Here is a 17460-nt window from a genome sequence, read left to right as displayed (position 1 = left end):
AGGATTAAAGCTAATTTTAATGCTTCCTATCTTTGGAGGATGTCCAACACTTTCAACTTAATATCTGTCATACTTTTTGAATGCATTCACTGACAAAGGCACTTCATCACACTCTAATGACCCATTCCTCTTATTCACCTCTCTGTAACAAAAAATTTAATCTGGAGACCTTTTAATAGCCAAACTTACTCACTCTCCAGGGATGACCCCCCCTTGTTCTTTCTCCCCCCCCTCCAAGCCAAGTGCAGCAAAATTTCCTCTGTATCAGCCCTATAAAACTCTTTTAGTTACTGAAATGCTTCTGTCAGCCAACTTCTACAGCCATAAACTCTATCTATCCTTGTAAAGTGCATCCTACAGTCCACTTACCATTTTGGTCACCTCTGGATTCTCTCTACGATTTCCTCATCCCCAAGAAACCAAAGTGAACACACCTGTACATAGTAATCCAGATGTAGTCAAGTCAGATTTATAAAGGAATTGATAACTTCCTTATCTCTGTATGCTAGTGGATTCTTCAATAACCAAGTAACTTAGCTACCTTAAACACTTTTGTAATATGCTCTCTGAATTTCAACTCTCCAATCCTTAGCTTCATCATTCTCCTGGAATTTAAGCTTGTAATTTTCATCCAAAAATGCATAACTTGACTCTTTTACACATTAAACTGATAATACCATTACTTTATTCCATACTGTCAGCCTGTTGGCTCGATTAATTATTACACTACTTAACTTTGCATCATCAGTAATATCATTACTGATGATGCAGAAGGTACTTATTGACAAAAGGTAGTTTATAACCTTTTGTAAATATTTCTCTTCAAAACATTTTCTATATCACTGATGCACAAATTAAATAGCAGTGGACTCTGCACATAAATCCAGAAGTACATTACTGGTCATCTTCCTTTTACTTAATTCTGCACTTCATATATTACTCTTTGGTATCTCTCACCGTTGTATCCTTATCAACATATCCTTCATATCCATCTTCTATTTTGCTCCAGTTTTTGTAGCAGAATTCTATGTGATATCCTATCAAATTCCTTGTAAAACCAGCAGTATCTAATGTAGTAGCCATTTTCTTTATATTATTATTATCTAACTCTGCTATCACCATTTATAAAAGTAAGTTACAAAGGCAAGACCTGCCTTTTACAAAACTATGCTGTCCTCCATAGAGTATCATATTCTTATCTACACATTTGTGAATGTTTGTCTTTGACCAACTTCTCCAGTACCTTTACCACAGAATTCAGATCAATATAATTTCAGGTTTATGCAAGCTTTGTTTTAATTCACAGTACTAATGTACTGTAGTTGACAACCTTTTGTAGGTAAGCATCAATAGATACTTCATTTTAACATATATTCTTAATATATCAACCCTGCACCAGAAACCTCAAAAACCTATAATACAATAGTACCATATATATTGAGTCATGGTTGGTATGCATCTATCCAAGAATTTTCTGTTTTAACTTTTTTTTTTTTTTAGTAATTTGATATCTTTGAAAATGCTAACCATTTTGCATTGATTTTTCTCTGTCATGATTTTGTAGTTGTGTTCCGTTTCTAATTTCTCCTGAATACTTGTATACTGTTGTTATTTTAATTAATAATCAGTTTTAATCCACTATCTTCACTTGCTTTTTTTCAGATCTCGAAACATTTCTACCTGTTCTGTGCCAGTGCAGATTATTATAATGCCATCTTCAAATCATAGTTTGAATGTTATTCCCCATTTATCTTTATTCCCATTTCATCAGTTTACTCCGACATTGCTATTAAAGAGATAGTGAAAAATGTTTCTTTTTTTTTTTCACTCCTTTTTTGTATATTTTCATTTTATCATTTTTTATTAAAGAAATATACTGAAATAAGTGAATCTCTGCCTTTTCACCTGTTTGCAGGAAAATCCTTCATATTTTGTTGACTTTTCTATAATTTAATAGCATCCATGGTTTAATGTGGATTTTAGCATGAAGTTGATACATAGAAGGATCTGATTCATGTGATTTTTCAGTTAATTGTTTTATCTGAAGGTGATATTTTGAGATATGTTTCTAAATCTGGCTTGCCCTTGAGACTGATTATGATCTAAAATGTTAGAACCTATATAGCTCAGTAATGACGGTGCCCTCCAGTTAGTTCAGATCCTGTCTAAGATGATCTCTATGAAGCTTTTTCAAATGAAAGTAAGTTAGTCATTCTCATAGGGAGATGGTAGGGTATTAAAATTGTATATTGTATAAGGTTAGCATGTGCCTGTCTGTTTAAATAAACAATTTGAAAAAAATCCCAAAAACTTAATAAAATCTGTAATTTAGAAAGATGATCATGACCTTCTGTGTGTGTGTGTGTGTGTGTGTGTGTGTGTGTGTGTGCGCGCGCACGCGCATGCATCCATGCTTGTATTATTTCCAAAGCTTCTACAATAGTTGAGCATATTGTTAAAATTGTGAAACTTATGTTCAAGGACTCACATCTGCAAGAACCCTACATTGCCAACCACCATCTACACACTACATAACTTGCCATCTGCTTTCTACTAATAGTTTTTTTTTTTGTCTGCTATTTTCATGTGTTCTATAGCCAATTTGCATCTGTGCACGAAGAAAAACCCAAGTTTCCGAGAAGAAAACACCTTGTTTCTTCCATATGAGATTGGCTAATCTTCATTTGATTTCACTCATCATAGCAAGAATGAAGTCGCCTTTTCTAATTAAAGGGCACATTATCTGTAATTTTTAACTTTGCTTTGGAGTTGCTGATGTATATCATCAACAGTACTAGCAAACTATTAAATTAAGGATGGGAGTGGGGTGGAGAAAGAATGAAGCGAAAATGTATTTGTCTTTCCCCATCGTAGGATGATTCAAGCTACTTAACAAAGATTTTACATTAGTTTAGTAGCATAGAATGAGACCTTAAAAGATTGACTTTAACATAATAAGGATTGATTAATAATTATATGCTTATTCAATTAGTGTCGATTATCAGTCTTTATAATTAATAGAATATAAAAGTTATAAAACTATATATACATATATATAGTGTTGATCATAATTTACTCGGTAGAAAATGTATATAAAAATGATTTTAAATGACTCTATACCAAGAAAGAAAAGTTTAATGTTAAGATATATTTCTTGGTATAGAGTCATTTTAAATTCATTTTTATATACATAACACCAAAGAGACATTTCCTACAACAGAACTAGGGCCAGCGCTCTCTCTAGCCACATTCTCTTCTTTATCAACTCGGATGAAGGCCGCCAACACCTCGTAGACTTGCCACAAACGTCTAATATCCATGTGTGTTATGATGAACTTGAAAGAAGAATAATTGAATCTAGAGAAATATTGCTTGATTCATCTCATATTAATAACAGCCTTAGCTACAATATTTCTGATGCACACATTGCCACTGTCCAACACTGGTGCACTCGTGTCAGCTCACGCACGTAGTCAACTTCAGTTGGAACTCAAACATGCATTCCTGTTTTTAAATGTACTTGTGTGTTTTATACTAGATCTGTTAATGTATTTTATCATGTCTCTGTTATTTTTTATTTAATTCTTTGCCTGTGATACCTGAAGAAGTTGAATTTCAACGAAACTAGTCATATCTTAACATTATACTTTTCTTTCTCAGTATAGAGTCATTTAAATTCATTTTTATATACAGGTTGTCCCAAAATTCACGCAAGAAGTAATTTTGATAGAAAACACAGGTTTTTAATTAAAAATTGTAATTTCTTATTGATTCATGAAGTATACAGTATAGGGCTATGCATGGAATAGCATATCGGGTAAATGGCCTCCACGGCTTTGCTGGCACATACGCACTCTTTTGTTGAAATTTTCCATGACCGTTTTGCATAAATGTGGCTGAATTTCATTGATACAGTGCTCAATTTCCTCCTTCAAGGCGTGGGTGGTCGTGGGCTTGTTGGCATAAACCTTAGACTTCAAAAAACCCCAAAGAAAAAAGTCCAACGGCGTTAAGTCACATGATCTGGGCGGCCAATTCTGATCACCAAAACGGGAAATTACACGACCAGGAAATGACTCATGCAGTAATTGAATTGTTTCTCGGGTCTATGGCATGTGGCACCGTCTTGTTGAAACCACATGTCGTCCATATCCATATCTTGCAATTTAAGCACAAAAAAATTGGATTATCATGTCGCGATAACGAGCACCATTAACTGTTATTGCCTTACCAGTCGCATTTTCAAAGAAGAATGGACCGATGATGCCTCCAGCCCAAAATCCGCACCAAACAGTGACACGTTGTGGATGCATTTGTTTCTCAACAATCACTCGTGGATTTTCTGAACCCCAAATGCAACAATTTTGTCGATTAACGAAGCCATCAAGATGAAAATGAGCCTCATCGCTGAAGATGATTTTGTTTGAAAAATAAGCATCCACTTGTTGTTGTTCCATAATCCATTCAACGAACTCTCTTTGCTGTGTGTGTGGTCAGTAGGCTTCAGTTCTTGAGTCAATTGAACTTTGTAAGCATAAAGATGCAAATCTTTCATGAGAATACGCTGTAGAGAGCTTCTCGAAATGCACAATTCAAAACCATGGTGCTTGATGTTCCTGGACTCTCAGCAACACTCTCACGAACTGCTTCGATGTTTTCGGCTAGAGTTTATAAGATCACTAATTGATCCAGTTTCCTTGAATTTTTTAATTAATCTTTTCACAGTTGATGAAGTTAAATCACTATTCCGACCATATTTTGTACGAAAATTGCGAACTGTAGCTGCCAAACCTTGATTATTTTTAAAATATTGCTCAACAATGAAAATGCGTTGTTCTTTCGTGTAGCGCTCCATTTTTAATAACCCTGAACTGTCAGCTGTCACGCTGTCTTTTTTTTTTTCTCGTTGGATCTCTTTACTGCACAAATGGTGCTAAATTTAAATCTTGCGTGAATTTTGAAACACCCTTTATATAGTGTTGCATACATACATAATTTAACATTGTAGTTGCTTCATGATGATTATTTGTAATATATAAAATTATTAATATTCAGTTGTGATGGACATAAAATACTTATATGCTTCTGTTCAAGGAAAGATATAGTGATGAATATGAAGTTGACAATATAGGAAAGTTGAAAGCCCAAGTAAATGAAGTGAAGGAAGTAATGACCCACAACATAGAAAAAGTTATAGAAAGAGGAGATAAACTGGAGTCTATTCTAGATAAAACAAATGAACTGGAAGCAACAGTAAGTTGATATATATGAAGCTGTTATACAAAAGACTTTTAAAACTTCTCTTTTTAAAACATTTCAGTCCTTAAGGCTTTCATATAACTGAAGATTTGATAATTATGCTTTTTAATGTGTATATGTGTGTGTATTATTTATTTTGTTTCTTTATTTTTTTCTTTTTCATTTTGTTCAAATCAAGTTTCTGGTTTTGGAAGTTGGGAGGAGGGACACACATTTTTATGGCATCATAAGTGAGATAGGAGAAACCAATGAGTTTTTCATCACAGCTTAATTCACAACACAAGGAACTAATAAGAAAATAATGTATTTATTTACTTAGTTGCTGATATTTTTCAGGTTTTCTACCCAGCATCTTTACAGCATAAACGGTTTGTCACAGTATTCAAACAGGAACAGGTAGTTAAATAATGGGAACAGTTTCAAAAATTAAAATTATACAGACAACAAAAAAACTGAAGTTGTCCTAATTGGCCCATCTGTTGTTTAATTTGATCTTGAAATGACTATCTCCCAGATTTTAGGTAAACTGAAACAGCTATACTTGTTGAGGTTTTTGAAATATTTTCATTCTGCTGCAGATTCAGTCTCTCTGACTTGTATTGAGTTTGGCACTTGTTTTTTTTTTTTTTTTTTTTTTTTTTTTTTTCATGCAGTCCAATGTGAAATAGTGTCCATGGCAGGGTCTGCTAGTCCTGACTTGCCACAACAATGATGATGAATTTATTTACATTCTCCGAGTCAGATGTCAAGAAATCTTCCTTTCTCTCGATAGTAATCCAGATCATGTATACAGGACACTTCATTTACTTCTTAATGCAAAAAAGAGAGCTTATCCTTAAATTAACAGCTGAGGATTGTCAGTGTGATATATAGTTTAAATGTGGAGTGAAGCTGGTATTTGTTAAGCACTCTGAATATGTTTTCAGATGTACCCTGAATGTGTGTGTAATAGTAGCAGTTTTGTTGTGGTCTTATGTATTAGGAAAGAAAAGAACTTGGGGGGGGATATTTAGTATTTTCTCCATTTGCTAGCAATTATAGCCATTGGCTGAAAAAGTGTGGTGAAGATAGGTGAACTCAGTAGCAAAGAGCAGTATCAATTGAACAGATATCTCTGGCTTTCTGTTTGGTGTTATTAGTATATCATACTGTTGTGCTGGATGATGATGTTGTGATTGTGCAAACATATTCCAATATGTGTAGGCTTTCTGTGAATAGAAAAGGATAAACTATTCGGAAAGTGGATGACTAGCATATCTAGGAAGAGTAAACAGTTTGATTCCTTTTCCCATTGCAAAATGGATTTTAGGATATTGACTATTTAAATGCACTAAAAATGTATCTAATGTGACTGGACCATGTGGCCAAATTGTGGACACATCATCTACATAGTGCAGTTAAACCTATGGTGTGTGTGTGTGTGCTTGGTTCTCTAAGTATTCTGTGTAGAAATCAGCCAAAGGGACAGAATGGGGCAAATCCATGGCTATCCCATCTCTCTCCCTCTCTCACTTCATTTGATCTTAATAGTATCAGTTTTTAATTGACTGTCTTGCGACTGCATACAATGAGAAATTCCAGTCTCTATATATCTTCATTATTATTTAATTTTCAACTGTAATACATTGATGTTAGTTCACAATATGCAAATTTGAAATATCTCTAGTTTAATTACGTTTAATTAAATAATTTTTCAACTGTTTCCACTTGTGATGTTATTATAATGGATAACACAGTCATTCCTTAATCAACATATCTGTCATTGGGATGTTTTGGCTATATCATCTCCATGAAAGAAATCTGTTATAACAGCACAGTTTCCTCATTTGTTGGAAGTTTTCCCACTTGGTTATAATATAAATTAAAAATGCCAAGAAATTATATTCTTGGTTTAATCCTGGGTATTTCAGCTACCACAACAAGCTTTATCAACAAATTGAAGGTATTGCAATGCTCTCCAATTTTTCCCATCCTTCTAACTTTGATTTAGCATCTTCTAACTGAAAGAAAAGATTTTCAGTGTTTAAACCAAAAATTGCCCTATGGTTTCACCATATGAGTGATGATTTTGCTGTTTGGAATAATTCACGTGAATAACTAGGAGCCTAATCACAAAAAAAATCGCTACTTTCATCACTGAATTAAATTCACTATGGAATTTGAGTCAAGTGGGACTTTATCTTTCTTAGATGTCCTTATAAGAAGAGAATTGGATGGTGTTTTTATTGACATCTGTATTTGCAATCCTTCCTTCTCTGGTCAGTATATCCATCACACTTCTGCCCACCATCCCTCTTAGAAATATGGTTAAATGCCTTCATTCAAGAGCTCATGTTATCTGTTACTCTTCTGAACTGCTTCAAAAAGAAATTTATACAATAACAAAGAAATGGCCATTCTCAATGGTTACAACCCCAAAACAATAGAAATCAGCTCTATGATACCATCTCCAAAGGATAAAATTCCATCTCTGCTGCTATCTGAAGTGCATTCAGTCCTATTCAACTGCCAATTATTCTGTTTTGGTCAAGATGGCTGATCTATTTCTATATGTTTCTGAACATCAGTCCTACATTACCTCCAAGAAATGCAACATGTGAGGTCTAGCAGAACACTGGATTATTAATACTAGCCACAGTAATTTGGCATCTTTCCTTTGAAATGACACCAGATTACAACCCAGATGTTATAAATATGAACATATCTTTAAAAAAAAGTTGAAATATCTGAAGTTCTTAAGTAAAGAAAGTTCAGAAGTCCTTCTACATTGCCCAAATATGAAGTTAATGATGGACTTTCCTTGCCAAAAATCTGGGAAATTATTAAGAATAAAAAAAAAAAAATTAAGAACTATACAGTTTAATATTAGATACATTTATTTTATTGCTTTTGATTCTAAATCATTTTTCAGTTGGCTGCCTTGTGACCGCATATGAGGAGAGATTCTGTCCTCCATATATCTATGATCATTGTTGTTTAATTTTTAATTTCCAACTGTAATACACTGATGATGGTTTATGATATGGGAATTGAAATATCTGAAGTTTAATCAGTCTTAAGTAATTTTTTTTAACTGTGTCTATGTATAACCTTAGTATTATAACATTTTTTGTTATTTTTCATGCAGCATTATTAATATTAACAATCTCTATGCAGCCTAAAGACTCATTTTAGCATATCTAAGAATAAAAAAAATTAATAAAAGTAGTAATAAACCCTAGGGATCGTAATAGGGACTGTATTTGTTATTTCTATGTTCAGTGAAATGCATTATTACATTTTCAGCCTTATAAAGAAAATAACCACTCCAGCAGTAGAATAGACCATGTTTATGTTAAACTTTATTTAACCAGTGGGCAGGGCCTCCTTATCCATTGGGCTAAATGGGCTGTAGGCCAGGGGCACTTAAAAACTAATTATGTTGAATTTTAAATCAACAATATTATAAATAAATTTGTGCAATGTCGATATATTTTAAAATAAAATTTTTTGCAATGAAACTTATTTTTTTTTATGTTTAGCCCAAGACACGCAAACTTGTTAAGACGGCCCTGCTAGCAGGCATATATAATTAGTTTCCATGTTAGCATGCTATCTATAGAAAAATATACTTAGCCAGTGTAGTTTGCTCCTGATGGAAGTACCTAGTGTCCTCTTTCCTTTGGAAGATTTCACTTTATGAGAAGACTGCAGTAGTTCTGTTTCTTTTCCAACATTTATTTGGTACCAAAATTTTAGCACTGTTTTATATTAGTTTTTTTGCATTTCCTGTATTTTCTTATGCATTCATACTATTGCAGTATGTGTCCATTTACCTTGATTAATTGGAACAAAAAAAAAAAAAACCTTGATCAGCAAACAGTAGAGAAGTCTTTTATTAAACAGTATTTTAAGTGAAGCTCTCTGGTTTTGTGTGATTTTGTTCTACTTGATTGTAGCCTTTTTTAGCAGTAACACCAAGAGTAGCTGAGAAACTTGATTGAAAATTTTGCTCTTAAGACATTTTCTGTTTTTATGTCAATTTATGTATGTAATAATATTAGTATATTTTTGCCTTAGACTACGTGTTTGATATCAGATTTCTTTTATTGATAATTGGAAACTTGTAGCTTTTCTACTAAGACATGATTTATATACTTAACAATAGTAATTATGATATGGTAATGATGTAATCAGTGGCGGCTTGTACATAAGCACTGCTACACTGCACCACCCCGAGGAAAAAACGAAAAAATTAAATTTTGTTTGTGTTTATAAATAATAACAATGCTTACAACATTATATAAATGCAATACAACATGTTAAAGGTTACAGCTTATGTTTTGACGTTGATTGAATAGTTAATAATTGGAGTTGTTCGATTAACGCTTTAGATTGTGAAACAAATGCACTGCGATCTAATGCATTTTCAGAATTATCACGTTCGGCCAATTGCGGCTAGACTTGCCAATATTCGTTTGCACTGCACGTAGCAAGTGAATCCAACACTGCTCAACGAGCAGTGTCACTACAGAAGTGTATGCTTGTGCACGTTATTTCTGTGAGATACGAAACTTTTATTATTGGTGTGTGTTCGTGGCGAGGGTGAAATATATTTGGTAAATCTTATTTTATTCTGTTAAAATAACATATAATTATTTATTTATTATAGATACAAGGCTGAATTATGACGAGTGTCACTGAAAATATGAAAAGATTATATTTTCTCAATTATCATTACATGAAAAATTATCATTACATGAAAAATTATCGTTACATGAAAAAAACGCACTGTCACAATGTCGAAATTGACACTGCTCAATGAGCAGTGTTGCTACAGATAAATTGTATGCTTGCATGCATTATTTCTGTGTATGAAACTTTTATTATTGGTGTGTGTTTGTGGTGAGGATGAAATATTTTTAATAAAGCAATTTTTTAATATGTAAATTTACTTGTTAATAAATTGGTTACTGATTAGGAAAAAATGAATTATTTTTCTTATTTTCTATATGTGGCATCCCCACTTAAAATTTTTACTGGCCGCCACTGGATATAACTTTTATTTTTTGTTATTGTGATTGTTGTTCTTTTGCATATCCTTGAAAATTATTGTTTTGCTTACGGTTCTAAATCCCTCCTGTAACCAAAACATGAATTTGAAGTATCCATTAAAATTACAATATAATTGATATTCCATTGAAATAACATGGATATGAAGTGCAAAATAGTTGATATATTTTATCCATATGGTCATTTGGGCTTAACTGTAGGACATTTGACTCCTGGTGAGAGTTAAAAAATGATAACTATCACATAATCTTTAGTCCTGAATTAATTTGAAGAAACTTCAGTGTATATCATAGTGGTGTGAATGATGCTGTGTAACATGTAGAAGGGAGGCAAGAATTAGAATTAAAGGTGAAAGAATCAGAGGTGTATCAAGTGTTACTCAGGTTAGATGTTAATAAGGCTGTGGGAAATGGATGACATATCACCACTTATTTTTAAAGAATGTGCAAAAGAGTTAGCCATGCCCTTGTCCTGGTTATTTAATGAAAGTCTTGCAATGTTGGAGGTTCCTAAGGAGTGGAAAGAAGGCAAAATAATACCTCTCCACAAGCATGATTTGAGAACAGAAGTTTTCATCCAATTATAGGCCAATCTGTATGCAGTTGTGATCAAAGTTTTGTTGTAAAGCGCAGCATTGATTGAAAAAAAATTGCTATAAAATTTTAGTTTAATGAGTGCCTAGTTGTAAAAGATTAAAAGAACTTACCGTGTTTTTCCATGTATAAGAGCATACTTTTTTCTAAAATTTTTAGACCAAAAATTGGGTGTCGTGTTATACATGGGGGTAACCAGTTGAGAGACCCACGGTTGCCGTGGCGGAACTGCTGGTACCTTGTCTCCATGAACAGGCTTCCGCTAATCACTAGCCATTGTTAACTCTATCGATTGATGTCATTAACAGATGATTCTGAATAAACCAATCAGAACTCTGAAAGCATTCATATGTCTGCACTTGTTGGCAGGGTAAGTTAATGCATTAACAATATTTTGAGCACTAGCCCATAAAAATGTTCAAAAATAAAAAACCTATTGTCATATTCTTCAAAATTCAAGTTAAAAATCTTCAATTATGCAAAAGAACATCAAAATAAATCTTTAGAGAGACAGTTTGGACCTCCTCCCACTGAATGTATGATTAGACAGTGGAGATGTTTAAAATATTGATTTCTTAATTTTGGGTTCGAAAAAGTAGGGTTCGTCTTATATATGGAGGCATCTTATACACAGAAAAATATGGTAAGCTCTTTAAATGCAAAAATGATTTTATTACCCAAGTTCTTCCTCAAGAGCAAAACTCAGGTAATAAAATCATTTATCATGGTGTTTTGGTTTAAAAGAATGCTTTATTTTCTTTCCAATTTACAGTTGGAAGGTAATTTTATAACTGCATAGCAATTTTATTGTAAACAGCTGAGGCTGTTTACAATGAAATTACTTTGTAGTTATTATTATCAGGTACAGAACCAAATCAGAAGTGACCTTATAGATAGTTTAAGAAATATTTTCTTTATTAACATATATGCTGTTTTCTTTAAATTCTTGAAAAGAATATTTCCTTTCCTGATTTCTGTTTATTTTGACTAGTAATGAATGTAAAATGGACTCTCACTTTGTATTCCACTAAGCTTAGTATTGACACTTCTGACTCCTATCCTTCAGTGATCATGTCAAAGAATGAACATTCATTCCTCTGCAGAATGCTTTCATTTTGTACTTTATAGTGAAATTTTATGTAACTTTAGCATTTTTATATAATTCTGATTCATGTTTCTCATTTATTTGTAAACTTGTATAGCATATTTAAGGTTCTTTATTAGCATTTCATTATTTGATTCACATATCTTAGATTCCTGAAATGTGAATCTGAGTTACATTGAATTTTTTTTTGTTTAAACTTAGTTACTAAAGAATTGTAGTCTTTAAAATATCTTTAAAATGACCTTAAATATTTTAAGTGAATTATAGCTCATAAATTTCAAGGCATTCTTTTAAGTCTTCAGAAGGCTAAAGATGAACATTTCTAATATGCAATACCATAGCACTCATAATAGTTTTTATTTCAACTGTATCTGTTACTTCAGGTTTCCTTAACATCAGAAAATATTAATATATTTTGCAATTATTGTTAAAGATATGCTTACTTGATATGCTCTCTTGCATGGACAAATGGGTTTTTTCTTCTGGAAACTCTGGTTTTTCGTCCAGTAAACTCAAGAAAATGGACCGTAGAACCCACATTATTTCTGATATTAAATACGAGTGTTAGGGACCACGAGATCCCTAACCTCGCTTCACTGCGTGCCGCTTAATTAGTGATAGCCTTGGGCCAACTATCTCTGATTGGGTGCTAGTGGAGATTGAACTGCTCACTCAGTCTCTAAAAGTTAGAAGATAGGGCTAAAAACTGCCTCGCCTACTCCCTATATATTACAGGAATAAAAAGGCATTAGCTTTTTTTTTTTTTTTTTTACTTACTTACTTGGATGATTTTTTTTTATTTACTTTTATTGTATGTATGTCAAGTATAACTGGATAAATACTTATTTGAAACATTATTCTGTTATAAATGTTGAAATTAGGCATCTAAAATACTTATGATAAGGAATGAAATAAAGATTGTGTGGTTTTCATCGAACAATTTAGTTTCTATCTTATGATTAAAAAATTAACTTTTCAGACATGAAAAGAATTGTTATCTGCACAAGCATATCCATAATACACAGTATCAGCTTATCCAAGCCAGTTAGGAACTTAAAAATATACACCAGCTGTTTTCACTCTCGACCGCTTCTCATTTAGCCACCAATTAGGAGGAGACTGATTTATGCACACCAGCTATGTGCATAAATCCATCTCCTTATTGATCAGGTCCATTTCTTGCATGATTGAGTTCACTTATTAAAGGTTGACTTAATGCATGCTAACTGTTCATCACTTGTACCCACCCTCTTCGTGATCAAGGTCAGCAGTTATAAGCTGTCTTCTCAAGTCTGTTGTGACCACATAAAGATGTTATTTTCATTTCTTCATTGATGACATCTTAAAAGTTGGGGTACAGTTTCAAGTGTAATTAGCATTTTAAAGATGTTTTTTTTTAATAATATGCATCACAGATATTTAGTTTTAATTCATTATGAAGATTTTGCGTAAATTATTAATTCAAACTACCATAATTTTTTAAAATTTAAAGATTAATTCTGGATTTTCATTTTTATAATTTCATACCTTCCTAGTTTTCTTCTTCCTTTGGTTTCCATTGTGTGTATGTGTGTTACACAGTGCTCCTTATGTATGGTTCTTGCTAATGCCTTTGTTTTTTTGTCCATGATTATCACACATTAGGAGATCATGATGGATGTCTTGGACTTTGCTTGCTTGGCTATATAATATTGGGTATTTCTCCCTACTTAAGCAGTGTTGTGCCTTGTAAAATTTTAGAAGTCAGAATTCTTAATGATGTTGCATACTGTTTTGCCTTGAATTATTTTTGCACCCCCTTTTTTAATTGCTATAGCTAATAAATTGTTAATACATTCATCTGCTTAAAGATGACTCCCAGTATGAATTAATTTACACTTTTGTTAATATAGAAGTTCAAACTGAAATCAGTAATATCTCCAAGTTAATATTTTAAATTATTTTTATTGAAATAATACTAAATATGGAATTACGAAGAAATGTCCACAGCTATTCAGTGCTTAAAATGCTTTGACCCTGCCAAGCTTAGTGCAGTTAAGAGCTGAGAAGTCACGGTTTCCCCCACCAAATGCCAATAATTTCTTAGGTGTTTATTTTCTGAAAATCTTGGGAAGATTTTTTTCCTAGATTCACTTTAGCAAACTTTTGTGATAAAATACACTTTGTCTGTACAGGTTCATTGTAGAGCACATCTACTGTAACAGTAAAAAGAAAATAATGTCCTGATGATGTTATATAGGAATATAATTGTTATTCAAGCTAAGCTAGTTGTTATGGAATGTTGAGAAAATAAAAATGAAAATCTAGATATGACAATGTAACCAATAACTAGACACTTTTCGATAGGTTGTATAATAGAACTTTTTCATGATGAATAGGAACATAAATCATGATAATTAAATCAAATTTATTTAATAATTTTTTCTATATATTTTTTATTTGAATTATTTTGAAAAAAAAAAAAATTGAAGTTTTAGACTTATATAATTTGTATTTATATACAAATAATCCACCCCCCCCCCCAAAAAAAAAGCAGGGAAATGTTTAATTTATTGCACTGGAAAATGTTTTAAAATTGTTGATTATAACTTTTCATGAGCAGCCTTTTCATCATGCTAAAATGCATTTAAAAGTAACAATACTAAATATGGAATTTAGTATTTTTTTTTTTTTTTTGTTATTGGTAACTACTAGATACTGCTTTTTTATTAAAATGTATATAGTGCTGTCTGTATTATGTATCATAGTTTATTTTTGCATTTTCATAATTTAACCTTTTCTATTTTTCTTTCCTTTTTAGTCATCTCATTTTCAAGTAACTTCTCGTAAAGTTTACCGTAAAATGTACTGCAAAAATGTGAAAATGTGGTTGGTACTTATTTTCGTTGGATTGGTGATACTTACTTTCATAGTTCTTATGGCAACAAATGTGATTCCAGTAAAATAATGGCAAGCCAATTAACAGTAATTAATTGCATGATGTAAATGAAATTAATCTGGAAGATTTCTCCTAGACATCAGTATTTCAACACTGCCTTGAAACATTCTGTAATTGAGGGTCCATGTGTGTACAAGTACACATGAATATGTATTTGTTTATGTGAATAGCTTTAAAAGTGCTTTTGATTCTAATGTGAAAATCATGTCATGCCAAGGTTTTTGAAGTAAGCATTAAGAAAAATATTACATCATGGAGAAAAATTTTAAATTTTCAAACCTATGGGTATAGAAAAGCCAAAGATGACTAGTAAAATAAGTATTTTCTGTTTTCCAAAGAGTATATAAGACCAATTTTAATCATTAGCAACAGCAAAAGTTTTGTGAAAATTGTCATAAGAATTTTTTTCTAATAAATTTTTCACAAATTCTGAGTACTTTTTTTAAACTCTGAATATTTAAATTTTTTTGTTTGTGGACATTAAAAAAGTGCACTACAGTTAATAGAAAATGCATGAAAACTTGTTTTTAATATATAAAATTTGTAGAGAATGAAATTTCAAGTTACACATGACACATTTTTTTGACTGACTTTTTGAACCATCTTATTTGAAAACCAGTTTATGCAATAGTTAAAAGAATCTTTCAAATAAAGCATGATTTAAGTCTATTTAAAGATATGCATCCCCATTTTATGTGCAGTGCCTATCTTTATACAGGCTGGATACAAAATGTACTTACTCTTTATAATGCTGCACTAACTGATTATGATGCTGTTATATTAGCAAGTTATATGGCATACAAAGCATTAAACTCATTATGCTCTCAGCATTCACAACACATTCTGGAAATGCGTTCTACTCACTCATCTCTCTCCATGCAAAAAATCTGCTCTTAGTACCTTCATCTCATCTTTACACAACTTATAAAGATGGCTTCTTGCTCTTTCCCTCTGACCTTCCACTCATTTTATAATCCTCTGTTGTATTAATCCAATAAAATCCCCTCACTAATACACAAATGAATATAGGAAACAAGAACAGGCATGACTGATTTGACAAAACTCTGCAATTTACATTTCTGCAATTGCCTTTGTCACTCATCTCCAGACTCTCTGTAGTCTTTTCACATCACAGTGAAAACTAAGTGACTGAATTTAGGTAAAGTGCTCTGTGTAGTCAATGCTTTATGCAATAGCATAACCATCTCCTTATCCCTACTAGTCAATGTACTCGTACACCTTACCATAGCAGCAGTGCAATATGTTTTTGCAACACTTGTGATGTACCTTCTAAACGTTAGTCCTCTCTGAGCCATTAACATCATTGCTGATGTTAAATGTTCTATAATTTTAAACACTCTATAATGTTCAACTTTGCATTAGCAAATAGCTGAAGATCCCCAAATCCACATGAAATATCATTAACAAATTAAACAGCAGGGCACAAGAACAGAAAAACTCTGCTCAAAAACACTATTGGTTACACTATTAAATTTGGAGACACTGTTTTGTCATGCATAACTTACTGGTATCATTTAGAAAGTCATTTCTAAATGAATCCAATTTATTATAGATTCTCATCTTCCCCAGCTAATATGTGGTAATCTGTCAGATTACGTTGGATAATAGAGATTCATATACATTGATATTCTTGAACTGTCTATAAGCATTTGATAGAAAAGCCTATGTTATTAACCTAATCCGGTATTGTATTACCAACCCCTCTAATACATTGACTACAACTGCAGATATACATACTGGTCTGTAATTGAAAATTTCTATTCTAGAACTATGCTTTTGGAGTGATGCTATTCAGAGTTCTTTCTACTGTTTAGGCACGTTTCCCACTGCAAGAATTTCTTTAAATAACCAGGTCAAGGATATAGATAACTGTTTTGCACATTCCTTAAAATTATGTTCCACAGTCCTATTGACATCCAGCCCATCTCAATTAACATTTTATAATACATTTCTGATTCTTTCAGCTATAATTTCTATTTGTCTCCCTTTTAGGTGTTGTGCTGCTTCATTTACAACTTCTTCTTCTTTGAGTGCCATCTCCTATCAGAGGTCGGTGACCACCTTGGCAAATTTTGAGCGATTCTCAGCTATTCTGAGCAGTCTCTCAGAGTTCATATTAGTCCACTGTCTGATATCTGCCAGCCAAGATTTTCTTCGTCTTCCTTGTCCTCTTCTTCCATTTATCTTTCCCTTTTATAATCAATTGAAGTATCTTATATTTTTCATTACGAAGTAGGTGACCAAGATATGCAGTTTTCCTTCTTTTTATGGTATCTAAAAGTTCACGTGATTTCCCCATTTGTTTCAGTACTTCCTGATTGGACGTTTTTGCTGTCCATGGGATTTTTAACATTTGTCTGTATAACCACATCTCAAAGGCTTCATGTCTTTTTATTGATGTTGTCTTCAAGGTCCAAGTTTCTGCACTGTACAGCAATACAGACCATACATAGCATTTAACCATGCGTACTCTAAGCCTAAGTTTAAACTGC

At 32.4% G+C, this 17460-nt stretch overlaps 1 protein-coding gene across 4 annotated transcripts in view; it reads left to right on the top strand.

Moving 5' to 3' along the window:
* The window catches only part of LOC150095864 (vesicle-associated membrane protein 7-like), a 65843-nt gene extending 50463 nt beyond the window's left edge, over window positions 1-15380 (top strand). For all 4 annotated transcript variants that reach the window (XM_090409365.1, XM_090409364.1, XM_090409362.1 and 1 more), the window contains 2 exons: window positions 5095-5253; window positions 14810-15380. In XM_090409365.1, coding sequence (XP_090265491.1) covers window positions 5095-5253; window positions 14810-14956 — 306 coding nt within the window. In that variant the 3' untranslated portion in view covers window positions 14957-15380. The remainder of the gene's footprint in view (window positions 1-5094; window positions 5254-14809) is intronic.
* Window positions 15381-17460: the final 2080 nt, after the last annotated feature.

Source organism: Typopeltis vanoorti, chromosome 19 (genome assembly GCF_054136105.1).
Source record: "Typopeltis vanoorti isolate ZY-2024b chromosome 19, IOZ_Tvanoo_1.0, whole genome shotgun sequence".
NCBI lineage: Eukaryota > Metazoa > Arthropoda > Arachnida > Uropygi > Thelyphonidae > Typopeltis > Typopeltis vanoorti.
This window is presented reverse-complemented; position numbering and strand designations above follow the sequence as displayed.